General features: G+C 43.8%; 1 protein-coding gene across 1 annotated transcript in view; it reads left to right on the plus strand.

Annotated features, from left to right (window-relative positions):
* Positions 1–951: 951 nt before the first annotated feature.
* The window catches only part of LOC133067899 (pregnancy-associated glycoprotein 1-like), an 87453-nt gene continuing 70152 nt past the window's right edge, over positions 952–18252 (plus strand). Inside the window, exons 1-4 of the mRNA XM_061158920.1 lie at positions 952–1004; positions 2081–2231; positions 3497–3614; positions 3713–3831. Coding sequence (XP_061014903.1) covers positions 952–1004; positions 2081–2231; positions 3497–3614; positions 3713–3831 — 441 coding nt within the window. The remainder of the gene's footprint in view (positions 1005–2080; positions 2232–3496; positions 3615–3712; positions 3832–18252) is intronic.

Here is an 18252-nt window from a genome sequence, read left to right on the forward strand (position 1 = left end):
TCAGTAGATTGTACATACATATTCAACCTTCTGATTCTCTTGAAAACATGGACAACTGGCCCGCCTTCCAGCATGGTTGAAGTGGAGGAAAGGCTGCTCCCAGTGGTCAGGTCTGTGCTGCCCAGGGTCCAGCATGGCCACCTAGTCCTACTGTCATTTCTCTTGCCTCCTCAGGCCATGAGTTTATGAGAACTAGACTGCTGGCTCTCTTAATATAAAGACTACTTTTGTCTTGATCAACTTTGACTTTGAAGCCTTTAAACCAGAAACCAACACACAGTACTTCCTTGTACATTTGTTGGATGATATGAAATATCTTGTGGATGCATATGACATTTCTTCCAATACTGAAACCATGTAATTGAAGTACTGCTCTGCCCTAAATCTTTGATGCAGACTGGCATCATAGGTGCCCCTGATCTCTGCCATTAGACCCACTACCTAAGGCCAGTTGTATGTCCCTGGGCTGTCCCTGAAATCTTCACTTTGCCATTTGACAACATATCCTCCTAGCAATCTCCTCTCCAATGAAGACAGGAATGCATATCTCATGAAGTGGCTAGGAAGATGACATGAAAACATGAATGTTGACTATGGCCCCTAGATACCATTTTCATGATGTTCTTTGCAGTTTTTTTTTTTTTTTTCTCCAAGTAGGCAAGATTCTCCATCTTCTTAGATGTCCATGCAAATTAGTTTGGTTTTCCAGCCAAGCTTCAAGGAAGAGATGACAGTTCATTTCTCTGTATTCTGAGAAGCTTCAAAGTCCACCTGCCAAGGACACTGATGAAGGTACAGGTTTTATCGAGACCTTTGTGTTTTTTTCAGATCTACTATTGGCCTAAAGGGCTAAACTAGGGCATGTCAGAGCATATATACCTAGGGGCTCCTGGTCACCACTACATGCTAAGAACCTGAACTTCCCTGAGTACTTGGAGCCAGGAAATAAGTATGAATTGGATTGTGCTCTTCGATCTCATGGCCTTCTCAGATTTCAGAGTCATGTAAGTATGGTGACCGTAAGCCACGTCATATTTCTTTCTGTGATTTTTCTTTTCATCTGATTATTCTTCCACCCATCAGGTATAGAAGGGAATGGAATATTTCCCTGACAGTGTTAAAGTTCAACACTTGCTTATTAATAAGTACCTTGCTATAGGAACTGTGGGTCCCAAGGTTTGGTGTAGATTTGCAGAGTTGCACAACTCTTGGGGTCCAGTCATGTCATGACCTATGGAAATTGGAACTCCTTGCAATTGTTCAGTGCAGAGTCAAGGCAGATGTAAGTGTGGTCCTGTGGAATAGCACTTTTCTACCTTTTATTTAACATTTCCTCTTTGTTCCCTCTCTACTTCAGTGTGTATATGTCTATGTCTGATTTTCTGTATCACTATCATTTATCTCCCCATCTCTGTGGAAGTCTCTGTGAGTGCATTTGTTTCTGTATTGTTTCCTTTTAATTTTTCATTTGACTCATCCTTCCTTCTCAAGCCTCTACATTTCCCTAAATTGTTCCCTATCTCCTGGATTCTTCTTTCAACTCTCTCCTCTCTTTCTTGGAGAAAGATTGGAAGAGCTACTTATACACTGTTTTATATCTGACAAGCAGTGTGACCAGAGCCAATTCACAAACCTCTTGCAATTCAAATACCTCCCTTGTAAAAGAGGATAGGAATCCCCTTTCTACCTCCTTCCCTGAGCTTCTATGAGAAGGATACAGTGGGATGGCAACAGCAATGCCAATGGCTGTCATTGTTGAGACTTCATATTTATCAAATACCATAAATACATCACTTCACTTATTCCCAAAATAATCTATTTGGAGGGTTTTAATCATTACATTCCACCATTTTACTGAGGGGAGACTGAGACCCCACTCATATGGCTTACCTAACATTACATAACAGAACCTGTAATCAAACCTATTCTTTGCCATGGTATATGCATAACATTCTGATAATAAGATGACTCATAAAAATTATTGGAAAATACACAGTGCCATTACAATGACAGTTATACCTTAACACTGACAGCTAATTGTAGCTTCTTCTTTGCTTTCTTTGTCAAATGATTGGTAAAGAATACCTTTAATGAAAATGAGGACCATGAGAAATACCCTCAGTGAAAAAAACATGCTGAACAACTTCGTGAAGGAACATGCTTATAGACGGTGTCAGATTTCTTCTCGTGGCTCAAATATAACTATTCACCCCCTGAGGAACATCATGGAAGTGAGTGTTTTGGGAGAATGGTGCTACCCAGCACCCCTCATGCTCCAGCCTAGCACTGGGGCTCATTTGGAGATGACACGTGGGATGTTGGGGCCAGGGCTCCTGCAGGACATGGAAACCCTGGGCATAGGGGCCCCACCCAGAGGAAAAGGCACTTTCATCCTCAACTCCTGATCTTGGTTACTGGGCCCAGAAATTAGCAGGTGGCAGGTAAACATCCATTTCTGTGTCAAAGACGTGTCATTAGTTTGAGGGAGGTTGTTCCTTCTGAGGAGAAAGCAATGGCGACCCACTGCAGTACTCTTGCCTGGGAAACTCCAAGGATGGAGGAGCATGGAAGGCTGCAGTCCATGGGTTCGCTAAGAGTCAGACACAACAGAGTGACTTGACTTTCACTTTTCACTTTCCTGAATTGGTGAAGGAAATGGCAACCAAGTCCAGTGTTCTTGCCTGGAGAATCCCAGGAAAGGGCGAGCCTGGTGGGCTGCAGTCTATTCGGTTGCAAAGACTCGGACATGACTGAAGTGACTTAGCGGCAGCGGCAGCAGCAACATTAGCAGCAGCAACGGTTCCTTCTGAACTAAGTGAGTCACTCAGTTACAGATGAAGAGTGAACCATCTCTGATCAGAAGGTAGAACAAACAGGCAGAGGAATTCAGTTTCCACAGATGCAAGAGCCACAGCCATAAAAAGTTACTGAATCTATATTCTGTGTAAGGCCATAAGAATCTAACACATTGGTTACTGTTTTTAGATTAGAAAAACAAAGGCTTATTTTGTCTTGAAGAATGCCCATGCCGGTCTGAGAGATAGGCAAAGAGTAAACACATGTCAAATGAAAGGGTCACCTGTGTGGTGTTGATTGGATGTGGTCTGAGTTTAGAGGGAGTGGCTGGAGTTGATCAAGAAGGACCTCCTGGAGAAGGGGGTGCTGAGGCTGGGTTTGAAGAGACTACAGAGTATCTCAAATGAAGGCACCAGAACTTCCCTGGGTATCCAGTGGTCCTGGAGGTCCAGTGGTCATGCCTCTGCACTTCCAATGCAGGAGGTACCACTTCAATGCCCTGTTATAGAGTCAGTATCCTGCATACCATGTAGCACACACAAAAAATATCAAATGCAAGCAGCTCTGTGATCAAAGGCTGTGAGCTGCACAGTGGTTGGAAAGTGATCTCAAGAGATATGTGACATCCAGAGGCAGGCATGAATGTGGGAATACAGGGTAGCCAGTTCTGCACTAAACCACTCCCTCCTTTGCCCTGTAGATGCTCTACGTGGGTAACATCACCATTGGAACACCCCCTCAGGAATTCCAGGTTATCTTTGACACAGGCTTATCTGACTTGTGGGTACCCTCCCTCTTTTGCACCAGCCCAACCTGTTGTGAGTACAGACACCCTGTACCTGGAGAATCTTTCACTTGCCTTGCCACCCTGTTTTGCACCCTTGGCCCTGATGACACTCATTTCTTTTGTCTGCAGCTACACATATTAGGTTCAGACATCTTGAGTGTTCCACCTTCCGGCCTAAGCAAAAGACCTTCAGCATCGCCTATGGATCTAGGAGCATGAAGGCATTTCTTGTTTATGACACCATTCAGGTAACAGCGTAAACAGAAGCTGAGTCAGGACTGCCTATGGAGTGACCACTGCTTGCAAAACAGATGCAGGACCTTCTGGCTGGACCCTTCCTAGCCTAACTCCCATAGATATTGGCCATCTTACCTACAGGATCCTGTTCCTGGGGAGGCAGTGCCCATGGTGACACACGAGTAAACAGATTAGCTAACCCAGAGAGTGACTTGAGATGGGGACTTGCAGCTTCTCTGCCCATGAGCAGTTCAAACTTCATTTTGCTGGGAGCAAGAAGAGGGGAAAAAAGAACACCCATTTTTTATTCTCAGACTGCTCCAGGCACTTTCATGTAATAATTGTTTTAATCCTGCAACAACCTCACATAGCAGGTGGTCTGATTAGCTCATGAGACATATGAGGAAACTGAGGTGCAGACAGCAAGGGCCTTGCTGAGGTCACACATATGGTAAATGATGAAGCTAGTCTGGCTTTTCAGGACTGCAGTTGCTGTGGGGTGTTTGGGGACAGGATAAAACTGGTCTAGGGATCCTTGGGACAGTCAAGGGCTTCAGGTATCCAGACTGGTAAACTGGAGGCCAGATAAGTCAGGGGCCCTGATAGATGAGTTCTCACTCTAGAGGACCCTTGAGAGTCTAATAAAGCCTATGGCCTGCCTCCCCAAAGCACTTGAGTAGTTCCTCTCTCGCTTTCTCTCTCACACCCACACAAAGACACACATATCCCCAAAAGTGAATTTCCCAGGAGTAATTTCATAGATCCCTGCAAGCAAGATTGTATTTTTGGCTTCTGTCTTCCTGGACAGATGCAGAATCCACAGTCCCTCACAGAGAAAGCAGTCCATTCCTGTCATTAGGCCACAGTGATGCCAAAGAGAAGGCTACCTTGTTCTCGGCTCATTTTGTCCAGAGGGAGCACCAATGGGACCTGGCCTGACTCTTGGTTGCCCCACCTGTACAGAAGCCACGAGGCCAATTTGACTCACTCAGGTGGTGTTTTTCAGAGGGCCAGATGTTTTAAAATTCAGAGCCTCTCACAAATGGAACTCAAATTCCCCTCCCAGGTTGGTCTAACAATCTGAGTTCCACCAAAGACACAGCCCAGCCTCAATTCTTCTCTGAGGATCTAATGGCAATACACCCCATTCCAGTCCTAGCCCCACTTCTCATATCTGTAAGTGGGAACACTCTTCTCTCCCACAGATTGGGGACCCTGTAAGTACTGACCATCCGTTCGGTCTAAGCGTGGTAAAATTCGAGTGTGAGGGTGTACCTTTGATGGCATCTTGTGCTTGAACTACCCTGACCTATCCATCTTTGGAGCTATCCCCATCTTTGACAACCTGAAGAATCAAGGTGCCATTTCTTAGCCTGATTTTGCCTTCTACTTCAGCAAGTAAGTCTGAGATGGACAATCCTTCTTCTAAATTATCTGTAAGATGCTTTCAGTTGCATGAAAATTATAGAACAAATGATAAAGAAATATTCTGAGAGATAATTTAACCCAGGATAACTATAGCCCTAGGGCCATACCTAGCTTCACCACTGGTTTTATAAATAATGTTTTATTGGAACATAACCATGCTCCTGGGCTCAAGACCAGTAACTTGGTCTAGGGGACTGAGTGAGGAGGAAGACTAATGGAAGGCAACAGGGAACAAGTTGAAGGAAAAGGCAATAGGATTTGCTTATGAATTTGATAAGGAAGGAAGGAGAAGGATGGTGGGTAGCTTTCCTTCCTCATTAGCATTTCATGGTGAGCTCAGGACTAGCTACCCAATTTGCAGGAGCCAGTGAAAAACAAAAGTGTGGGACACAAAACAAAAGTGTGGGACCCTTTGTTCAAGAAATATTAGGCATTTCAAAACAGGGAGAGCAGAGGTGGGTTCTCTTCTGAGTGTGGGGTCCTTTGGACTGTAGAGGTCACAGGCCAGTGGAACCAATTCTGGGTGACCTGAATCCACACCCTTAGCACTCCCAGGCCTTGATTTTCCTGAATAAATGACATCTGGACAAAGAGAGAGCCAAAATACTTCAGCAGCCTGTCCTCTGAGGGTGTCTGAGGACTCAGGTCACAGGAGGCCCAGGGCCTCTTCAGAAGACATAGTGGGCGGAGCCCAACCATGTGACTCAGCCTCTAACCTCATCTGTGCCACTCATTAGCCAGTAACCAACCTCAGTCTGGTTCTCAATCACTCCTACACTCAATTTCTGAATCTGTAGATGGGGACCTTATTAGGGCCTTGATGGGTGGGGAAGCAAAGCTCTCAGTGCTGTTGCTATTGTCCTCCAAAGATCCCCTCCTCTCTTTTCTCTATAGATGCAGGGTGAAAGGCAGTCTGGTGATGTTTCTAGGGGTGGACCACCGCTAGTACAAGGGAGAGCTCAACTGGGTACCATTGACCCAAGCGGGTGACTGGCGTGTAAATATGGACTGGTAAGCCTCTCCCTCTGAGGGTCAGCCCAAGTGATGCTCCCACTACTATACATGGACACAGGCAGACACACACAAATGGATTCTCAGACACATAGTAACACGGACATATACACCACCCACAACGACACAGAGAGACACACAGCCACATGGAAACATATAAGCAGACACATATAAACATACACAGAGACACATATAAAAATGCATACTAGTCAGAGACACACAGAAAAACACATAGACACATACAAACACACATACAAACAAACACACAAGCACATAGATACACAAACAACCCATGGGTTCATAACCACCGCAGTCCTCCTGACCAGTGCTCTGCCCAGGGTCCTCAAAGGGTCCAGAGAGGTCTGTGCAGCTGGGAAAGCACTGCACCCGCTGCCCTGTGAGGCGGGGGGCATGGTCAGAGGACTCTATAGCATGGTGAACAGGATCAGGGAGGATTTCACCAGCCTGGACAGCGTTATAAGATGACAAACTGTCCAGGGTTACCTGGGACCAAAGAAGTTCTCAGTACACATAAATATCAGTTTAAAAAAAGGGAAAGTCCTGAGGAAATGGGGAAAACTGTTCTCCTTATGGAGAAGCTACCCAGCAGTGGAGAGAGTCTTGGCTGAAGTCTTAAGACGTGAAAGCAACTAATAAAAAAGACACCCCACATACCTGGGCATACACTGGGGAAGGGCTATAACAGAAAATCAGAAAGGTGATAACCAGGAGTGACCTGAGGAAAAGAGGCAATAACTGATAGGATGCTGTGTTGTACCCTCAGACAAAAGCTGACCTGTCCTTTGGAGTTTCCATGGGCTAGTCATGTATTTCCTGGTCAGAGTCTCAGGATCCAAGCTGGTTGTAGCAGCAATGCTGGGAGACACCCTCTCCCAGAGGACCCCCTCTTTCCTACCACTATGAGAATCTGCTACCCTGTGAATCTCCATCTTCACCCTGTGGTTGACTGGTTATTTGCTCCCCACAAGATACTGATCTCTGGATGTTTCTCATTCATTATTTTCAAAGTCTTCATTCACTTGCTAAACAGACAAGCGTTGTGCATCCACTGTGTGCCAGGCACTTTAGGGAGGCAATAAGAACAAAACTCGCCCTCACATCTAAGAAGGCAGATGCACAGAAGTGACACACACACATAGTGAATTGTGACTTTGGTACATGCTAGACATGAGGAAGGCTCTACAGAGAGTGTCAAGAAGGGAAACTGATAAACACCGGGTGAAAGACTTCCTTGAAACCATATCGATTAAGCTGGAATCTGGAAGATGAGAAGAAATTTGCTAGTCAAAGAGGAGGGGAATCTTCTAGGAAGTAAAACCAGCTTGTGTCTAGGTACAAAAGAACATGGTGTATTCAAGTACTGCATTCAGGGATGTCAAGGAAGTGCCATGTCGAGAGCAAGTGAAAAGATTCAGGGCAAGAGACGAAGAAGGGCTGTTTAGGAGACAGTCGGGAAGCGGAAAGATCTGGGGAGACTCAGAGTGACCTTGATGCATGCTTTGTTCCACTGTCTCTCAGCCTCTCCATGAAAAGACAGGTTGCTGCTTGTTCTGGAAACTGTGAAGCTCTTGTGGGCACCGGGACATCACTGATCCTTGGCCCAAGAAGATTGATCAATAACATCCAGAAGCTCATTGGTGCCACGCCACGGTGTTCCGAGGTGAAGGGTCATGCCCCAGGGTCACTCCCAGTCTACACACACAACAAGGATCTCTAGGGCCAAACTCTCTCCCTCTCTCTCTAATAGCACTATGTTTCATGTTTTGTGGTCAATACCTTGCCCTCTATTATCTTCACCATCAATGGTATCAACTACCCAGTGCCAGCTCGAGCCTACATCCTCAAGGTGAGGGGAGGACCCTGAGTGGTGGTTCTCGAATAGAAACTCGAAATAACCCTAAGGCTGCTGCTGGGAGGAGGCCACCCTCTGCAGGCCATCTCTCACTATTGCAGATGCTGCTGAGCCCTTGGGCTGGGCCAGAGCCTCACACACCACCAAAGACTTGAGAGTAAAGGCCTGTCTGGGACAATGATCATCCTGAAATAAATGTGGAGATGCCACACCATGCTGGCATGGTGGGAGTCTCAACGAGAGAGGAACACTAAGGTCCTCAGTGTTCAAGGAACTTCAGTTCAAAAGGAAACCTCAGATGCATGAACCCGGGAAGTCAGCACTAGCAGTCCCTGAAATAAGCCATGTGACAAGGAGAATGGCTGGGAAAAGTCCCAGTGTGCTGTCCATACACAGGGATTAAAACTCTCCCTCCCCTTCTCGCAGTTTTCCTGGTTTAGATGATAAATAACATGGTCAGCCTAGTTCTATGCTGCCATCTTCGCTTTGTTCTGGCCAGGTGCCCCCTTTGTGAGTTGGGGTACCTGACCCCCTCTGTGGGGAGGTTGGATGCTAAGGTGAACAAACGGTGCACAGTGACTGCTCAGACCGGGCACAGGGTGGATGCTTCACGTCAGCTCCCTATGGGAGTTCAGAGCTGGCTGATGAGCTCAAAGAAGGCTTTAAGGAACAGAGGGAATTTCAGGAATTCTAAAACCACAAACTCATGGAGCCATATGGAGGGTTGCTTGGTTCTAGGCAACACTGCACTGGATTCCAGGCAAATGGCATCCCAAAGTACTCTGCATTGGGGCCCTGGGGACTTACTAAGGGTGATGAGGGCTACAGACTGACTGGTGGGAATGCGGAGCCAGAGTATGTTACCCCAAGCCTGGAGTGGCCAAAAAGGGTGACTGTGGGCCAAAGTAGGCTTCCCAGAGTTACTGAATTAAGTCTTCAAGAACGTGTTGTGGGCACTGCCATATTTAAGATGGATAACCAAGAAAGAGTTACTGTGTAGCACAGGGAACTCTGCTCAGTTATATGACAGCCTGGATGGGAGGGGTATCTCTGGGACCAGAATACACGGATTCATATGGTTGAGTCCCTTTACTGTCCACCTGAAACCCAGATTATTGTTAATCAGCTATACTGCAATACAAAATGTAGTTTTTAAATAAAGTATGGATTGCAGGGATGCATGAGGAGAACCAGCATTCTCTGCAGAGAAAACGGTCAGGAGGAAAGAAACAGGGAGTGAGGAGAACCAAGGGCCACGCTTGTTCTTTTATAAAAATTGTATTGAAGTGTGGCTGAACTTCAGTGTCACCTTAAGTTCTGCTGCACAGCAATGTGACTCAGTTATACACATAAAAAATATATATTCTTTTTCTTATTCTCTTTCATGTGGTTTATCACTGGAAATTGAATAGAGTTCCTTATGCTGTACAGTAGGACTTTGTTTTTTATCATTCCTCTGTTTCCCCACACCCTTCCTCATGGCAACTGCATGTACAGGCCCTTTTTCGTTTGGATGAACTCTCATATATCCCCTACTAAAGGGAAAATCCCTGGATACTTACCAAAAGAGGGAAATAAAACCAAGTGTGCTGGGTCTAGATATTTGTGGGAGTCGCTCATAAGGGCTCAGGCTGACTGGTGTGTGTCTTTGACTCCTCCAGGATTCTAGAGGCCACTGCCATACCACCTTTAAACAGCACACAGTGAGTACATCTACAGAGACCTGGATCCTGGGTGACGTCTTCCTGAGACTGCATTTCTCAGTCTTTGATCGAGGAAATGACAGGATTGGCCCGGCACAGGCAGTGTACATGCTTGGAGTGGCACAGGAATCAGTACGGCCGCCCCTAAGAAACACTCACTCACACTTAGGGCACTCCTGCCCAAGATGCTGGTGAACTGTATTTGGTGGTCTGCACACCCTATTCTCAGTAAAGAATAAAGTGTTTCACTCATAATGGTGTTTAAACAAATGGGTGCCTATGTTCGCGCCTTGGAGGTGTACAATGATCGGGACGGATTTAGAACAAAGTCTGAATCACAGTTGAGGGGAGACAATGGCAACCAGCTTGCAAGAATGTGGAGATTCACTGAAATGATTCTGGGAATCCAGGACACAAGACTCAGAGCAAATATAAAGACCTTAGTGACTGGACCCAAGAAATCAGAAGTCATCTCTTCTCTCTTTCTCACCCTCGCTTTTTCCCTTCACTCTTCTTTGGGGGTCTTAACCTGACAACTTTCTTTCTTAATGCTTCTACACCTAGTGAGGGAGTCCAAGCTACCTGCCATAGGGTTTTATATCCTGAAGCAATCTCCAATAAGGAAAAAGATTGCAGACATCAGAGTTCAAGTGTGTTCTCTGAATGACCCACCTCAGATCACATGTACAGCACCAGATCAGCCAACCTGGCAAGGACATGGGGTCATATGATTGGCATTACATGGTCATTGGCCCTGACCCAGAGGACACACATGATTCTCAGTTTCCTCCAGAACTTCATGACTGAAGCTGGGGAGAGGCAGCCCCAAGGATAGCAACTGGGGGATGGTCTAGGCCATGGAAGAGTTCGTAATAACCCACCAACTCCACCACCTCCTCATTCAGAGGAATTCTAAGGGGTAATGATATAGACTGATTTCATCCCATCTCAGATGAACTTATCACTGGGCTTCTCCTCCAGGGGAGTTTGGGTGAGGTACTTCATGGAGAGCTGGTTCCCTTTTGTGACCACACTCCAGTCACCAGCTCTCTGCCACATATGCCTGCTCTGTCCTTTCCAGTCCTACTTGTTAAGTGGTGGCCCCAGTGGATCCCTGAGCCATCCCCCTCCTTCAGGGCCCAAAATGCCCCTTCCTTGTCCTCCAATGCTGCTGGGGATAATGCAAAGCTTATATCAGGGGTCCCAGGGTACACAGAGCCTTCAGCCTTTCTGAGCTTCCTCCAGGGGTGGAGCTACAAACTCTGCTTGGAGCTGCCATGGTTAGGCACTTTTGCAGTGGAAGTATCCATTCTTTCCACCTGGAGGCCCTCAGTAGATGCCTCAGCTGAGATAGCATGGGTCAGAGGTTGATTTCCTTTCAGATTGACTGGTTTGATACCCTTGTTGTATAAGGGCCTCTCAAGAATCTTCTCAAGCACCACAGTTCAGAAGCTCAATTCTTTGGCATTCACACTGTCTTATGGTCCAGATCTCACATCTGTATATGATTACTGGAAATGCCATTCTTTGACACTACAGACCTCTGTAGCAAAGTGAGTCTCTGCTTTTTAATACACTGTCCAGGTTTTTCATAGCCTTTCTTCCAAGGAGCAAGTGTGTTTTAATTTTGTGGCTGCAAACAAGGTCCATAGTGGTTTTGGAGCCCAAGAAAATAAAATCTGCCATCATTTCCACTTTTCCTTCATCTATATGCCATGAAGTGGTGGGACTGGGTGCGATGAATGGTGAGTATCTTTTTGTGAATAGTTTTTTGAATGTTGAGTTTTAAGCCAGTATTTTCATCCCCTCTCCTCATCAAGAGGGTCTTTAATTCTTTGCCCTCTGCTATTAGGGTGGTGTCTTCTTTATATCTGTGGATGTTGATACTTCTCCCAGCAATCTTGATTCCAGATTGGGAATTATCCAGACTAGCATATTGAATGATGCATCCTACATAAAAATTAAATAACCAGAGTGGCAATGTATACCTTGTCATGCTCCTTTCCCAATTTTAAATCTTTCAGTTGTTCCATGTCTGATGCTAACTGCTGCTTTTTGATCCACATACAGACTTTTTAGGAGAAAGGTAAGATGATTTTGTACTCCCATTTTTTGAAGAATTTTCCACAGTGTGTTGTGGTCCACACAGTGAAAGGCTTTAGCATAGTCAGTGAAGCAGATGAAAATGTTTTTCTGGGATTCCCTTGCTTTATCTATGATCCAATGGATGTTGGCAATTTGACCTCTGAATCCTCAAACCAGTTTGTACATCTGGAATTTCTCAGTTCATCTACTGTTGAAGCATAGCTTGAAGGATTTTGAGCATTACCTTGCTAGCAAGTGAGATGAGCACAATTGCATGATAGGTTGAACATTCTTTGAAATTTCCTTTCTTTTGGATTGGAATGAAAACTGACCTTTTCCAGCACTGTGGCCATAGCTGAGTTTTCCAAATTTGCTGACATATTGAATGCAGCACTTTTACAGCCTCATTCTATAGGATTTTTAAACACCTCAGCTGGAATTCCATCACCTTCCCTAGCTTTGCTTGTAGTGATGCTTCCTAAGGCCCACTTGACTTCATGCTCTAGTATATCTGGCTTTATATGAGTGACCCCAGAATATTCCCTATCCCAGTCATTATGACCATTTTTGTATAGTTCTTCTGTGCATTCTTGCCACCTCTTCTTAATCTATCTGCTTCTGTTACGTCATTGAGTTTTCTGTCCTTTATTGTGCCCAAGTTTGCATGACATGTTCCTCTGGTTTCTCCAATTTTCTTGAAGAGATCTATACTCTTTACAATTCTTTTGTTTTCCAGTAAACTTGCACTGTTTACTTGTGAAGACTTTTCTTATCTTTCCTTGCTATTCACTGGAAGTCTGCATTTCATTGGGTATATCTTTCCCTTTCTCCTTTGCTGTTCACTTCTCTTATTTTCTCAGCTATTTTTAAGGCCTCCTCAGGCAACGACTTTGCCTTCTTGCATTTGTTTTTCTTGGGGATGGTTTCGGTGACCACCTCCCATACAGTGTTACAAACCTCCATCCATAGTTCTTCAGGCTACCAGACCTAATCCCTTGAATCTATTTTTCATCTTCACTATATAATCATAAGGGATATGATACAGGTCATACCTGAATGTTCTAGTAGTTTTCCTTACTTTCTTCAATTTAATCCAGAATAGTGCTTGCTTCTGCCTAAGCATTGGTGCCAGATCACCACCCACCACTCCCAGTGGGTGTGGAGCAAAAACACACAATTTGAGGACTATTACCCTGGGTTTGTGCTTGGCTTTTCACATGCTTAGCTGTGTGGCCTTGATCAAGTCTCTTAACCTCAGTTGTCCCATCTGGAGAATGGGCACCATGATGATAATTCCACTATTTAGATTGCATGTGTGCTGCTGAGAACAAGTGGCCCTATGAGAGCTCTCTGGGTTTCTGAGTCTGGAAGAAATATGAATTATTCTGCCTCCTGGGGAGAAAGAAATCTTCTGTTCAGAGGTTATGGCTGCCATCCCCAAGCTAAATATATATTCAAGTCAAATGACCTCTATTTCTGAACCATGACACAGAACTCTGACTGAGCCGATGCTTCTGTTTTCTGGGTTCCCAGAAGAGCTAATCATTACTGGCTCAGATTAATCCATTCCTCAGCCTTACCAGTCAGCCTTTCCTTGTCAACTACTTCTTCCCTGAAATCACACTGAAAGGAAAGCCAAAAAGGCTCTTGGTCTCTTGTCAGTTTCCCACATCTCCAGCATGGCAACAATTATCTGTTATGGATACTTGTCATAGCATCAACTATGGCAACCTGTACAGTCCAATCTCAGCCTGTTAAATGAAACTGCCCCCATTTGGCCCCTCATGTTTAAATTACCTACAGTTGTCTTAGAAGCCTTCCTGTGCTTGCTGTTTAATGACAAATCATGTGTGGACATCATCTAGCTTTCTTTCCCAAGCATGATTCCAACCATGTAGTGAAGTAACCAGACACTGAGTCAACTAACTACCCACAGGAATTGACAAAAGCAAACCACCCATTGTGCATTTCTTGCTTGCCCCAAAACACCACTGAACTGATCTGTTGAAACAATCTGATACATTGGTATGTACACTCCAGAAGGGACACTTTTTCTGGATTCGTTTTCCACCTAGTGCAGAAGGTTTACTACATGCCTCACCCTCCAGCAGCTGGTCACCTGGTTTTTGCAGACTCAGCCCAATCCATATCCCTTCACATCCCTCAGTAAAATCTATAGAACAAACTCAGTCAAAGTTCTCACTCCTGCAGAAAATATTTTTTTTAATTTTTTTCAGAAAACAATGTTTGGCAACACATTCAAAATCTTGTGCTCCTTGTCTTGGATTCAAGGACCTGCAGGAGAGGATGGGAAGCCTCCCCTTCCACCTAAATCTTTCACCACTCCCACCAGGGCCACAGGCTTGACTGGACCCTCTGTTCTCATTGGTATTGTTCAGTTGCTAAATCATGTCAGGTTCCTTGTGATTACATGTACGGAAACAAAACAGGCTTCCCTGGCTTTTGCTGTTTTGTAGAGTTTCCTCAAACTCACATCCATTGAGTCAGTGATGCCGAATCACCATTTCATCCTTTTGACCCCTCTCCTTCTGCCCAGAATCTTCCCCAGCATCAGGGTCTCTTCCAATGAGCTGGCTCTTCAAATCAGGTGGTCTAAGTGTTGGAGCTTCATCTTCAACATCAGTCTTTCCATTGATTATTGCTCTACCACTTCCAAAACAAAACTAATGATTCCAATCACTGAACAATATTGAGCATTGATAAAGTTTAATTGAACAGGGATCTTGTCCTCTGGGAAATCCCAGAACTGCCGCCCTGCCTTTCTCTTACCATTCTCTTCACCTGGCATAGAATTCCTTCCCTACAGCTTCTCCAGCTTTAAAAGACCTGTTGACCCATCATTGTCAGCTATCCAAGAATTGATCCTTCCACCTTCCCCAAAGACTTCTGCCTGATCCCTGATGTCCTCTGTACATCAGTTCAGTTCATTCTCTCAGTCATGTCCAACTCATTGCTATTTCATGCAGTGCAGCATACCAGGTTTCCCTGTCCATCACCAACTCCCATAGCTTGCTCAAACACATGTTATCAAGTCAGTGATGCCACCCAACAATTTCGTCTTCTGTCTTCCCCTTTGCCTCCTTCCTTTAATCTTTCCCTGCATCAGGGCCTTTTCTCATGAGTCAGTTCTTCTCATCAACTGGCCAAAGTATTGGAAGTTCAGCTTTAGCAATAGTCCTTCCAAAGAATATTCAGGACAGATTTCATTTAGGATTGACTGGTTGGATCTCCTTGCAGTTCAAGGGACTCTTAAGAGTCTGGTCCAACACCACAGTTTAAAAGCATCAATTCTTTGGTGCTCAGCTTTCTTTATGGTCCAACTCTCACATCTAGTCACAACTTCTGTCAATACCATAGCTTTGACTATACAGACCTTTGCTGGTAAAGTAATGTCTCTGCTTTTTAGTATGGTGTCAGGTTTTTCATATCTTTTCTCCAAGGAGCAAGCGTCTCTTTTTTCACAGCTGCAGTCACTATCTACAGTGATTTTGGAGCCCAGGAAAATAAAGGCTGTCACTGTTTTCATTGTTTATCCAGGGATTTGTCATGAAGTGATGGAACTGGATGCCATGATCTTTGTTTTTTGATCTGTACATGCTACATCAAGACCATCCCCAGGAAAAAGAAATGCAAAAAGGTAAAATGGGTGTCTGAGGTGGCCTTATAAATAACTTAAAAAGAAGAGAAGGAAAAGACAAAGGAGAAAAGAAAAATATACCCATCTGAATGCAGAGTTCCAAAGAATAGCAAGAAGAGATTTAAAAAAAGCCTTCCTAAGTAAGCAATGCAAAGAAATAGATGAAAACATTAGAATGGTAAATACCAGAGATCTCTTCAAGAAAATTAGAGATAGGGAGGGAACATTTCAGGCAAAGATGGGCACAGTAAAAGAGAGAAATGATATGGACCTAACAGAAGCAGAATATATTAAGAAGAGGTTGAAAGAATACATAAAAGAACTGTACAAAAAAGATATTAATGACCCAGATAAGCACGATCGTGTAATCACTCAGCTAGAGCTAGACATCCTGAAATGCGAAGTCAGATGGGCCTTCAGAAGCATCATTACGAGCAAAGCTAGTGGAGGTGATGGAATTGCAGTAGAGCTATATCAGATCCTAAAAGATGATGCTGTGAAAGTGCTGCACTCAATATGCCAGCAACTTTGGAAAACTCAGCAGTGGCCACAGGACTGGAAAGGTCGTTTTCATTGCAATCCCAAAGAAAGGTGATTTCAAAGAATGTTCAGCTACCACACAGTTGCACTTATCTCACATGCTACCAAAGTAATTTCTCCAAGCAAGTCTTTAACAGTATATAAACTGTGAAATTCCATATGATCTAGCTGGATTTAGAAAAGGCAGAGGGACCAGAGATCAAAAGGCCAACATCCATTGGATCATGGAAAAAGCAAGAGAATTCTAGAAAAACACCTACTTCTGCTTTATTGACCATGCAAAAGCCTTTGACTGTGTGGATCACAACATACTGTGGAGAATTCACAGAGATGGGAATACCAGGCCATCTTACTTGCCTTCTGAGAAATCTGTATGCAGGTCAAAAAACAACAATTAGAACTGAACATGGAACAATGGAGTGGTTCCAAAAGGGAAACGAGTAGGTAAAGGCACTATATTGTCACCTTGCTTATTTAACTTATATGCAGAGTACATCATGCCAACTGGATGAAGTAGAAGCTGAAATCAAGATTGCTGGGAGAAATATCAATAACCTCAGATATGCAGAAAACACCACCCTCACGGCAGAAATTGAAGTGGAACTAAAGAACCTCTTGATGAAAGTGAAAGAGGAGGGTGAAACATCTGGTTTAAACTCTACATTCAGAAAATGAAGATCTTGACATTTGACCCCATCACTTCATGGCAAATAGATGGCAAAACAATGGAAACAGTGAGAGATTTATTTTTTGGGGCTCCAAAACACTGCAGATGATGACTTCAGCCATGAAATTAAAAGAGGCTTGCTCATTTGAAGAAAATATACAACAAACCTATAGAAATTTTTTAAAAGCAGAGACATTTCTTTGCTGAAAAAGTTCAGTTTAATCAAAGCTATGATTTTTCCAGTTGTAATGTATGGATGTGACAGGTGGACCATAAAAAATGGTGAGTGATGGAGAATTGATGGTTTTGAACTGTGGTGTTGGACAAGACTCTTGAGAGTCCCTTGAACTGCAAGGAGATTCAACCAGTCAATCCTCAAGGAAATCAATTCTGAATATTCATTCGAAGGACTGATGCTGAAATTGAACCTCCAATCCTTTGGCCAAAGGATGTGAAGAACTGACTCATTAGAAAAGACCCTGTTACTGGGAAAGATTGAAGGCAGGAGGAGAAGAGGAGACAGAGGATGAGATGGTTGGGTGGCATCATTGACTTGATGGACATGAGTTTGCCCAAGCTCCAGCAGTTGGTGAAGAACAGCAAGCCTTCAATAAATGCAATTGTTTCCAAGAAATTAACAGTGTTTGCAAACAGTGAAAGGAATAATTTATAAAAAGTAAAGAATATCCAGGATCCAAAGGGTAAAAGTGATCACATCTGCAATCCAATTGACAATTTCCATATAAATTGTAAAAATATTGGTCCTAGTTTCATCTCAATACTGTAAAGTAATTACAATTAATTGAAGCTCAATTAATTCAAGGACAAGAAATATGACAACTAAAAAAAGGCATATCATAATTCATCGTTTAAAACAATCTACCAAAGTAATGTAACCAGAAGGAAAACAGAAATAGTAAAACAAAAAAATGGGAATGACAGCAGATTAGGCATATGAAACATTGTTAGCCAGAGGACACTGGTACCACATCTTAAAATATTGAGAGAAATATAATTGACTCAGAATTCTATACCCAAGAAAAATACATATCAAAAACAAGATAAAATACTTTCTTACACATACAACGACTACAAGACTGCATCACCACCAACAGACCAATGTAATAAATGTTTTATAAAAGGTCTCCAGTCAGAATGAATTTAAAAGGAAGTGGAAATATGGATCTCTAGGGGAATGAACAGTACCCAAAATGATAAACATGCAGTATGTATTAAAATGTAAATATAGGGACTTCCTTGGTGGTCCAATGGTTAAGGAACTGCTTTGCATTGAATGGGATGCTGGTTTGTTCCTTTGCCAAAGAACTAAGATCCCACATGCCACTGAGTACAAAGCCTGCATATCTCAAATAGAGTTTACATGCTGCAAGTACTGAGCTTGCCCTCCTCAAATAGAGAGTCCCTACCACAAGGAAGACCTGCATTCCACACTAAGAATGAACACAT

The sequence above is a fragment of the Dama dama genome, chromosome 2 (genome assembly GCF_033118175.1).
Source record: "Dama dama isolate Ldn47 chromosome 2, ASM3311817v1, whole genome shotgun sequence".
NCBI lineage: Eukaryota > Metazoa > Chordata > Mammalia > Artiodactyla > Cervidae > Dama > Dama dama.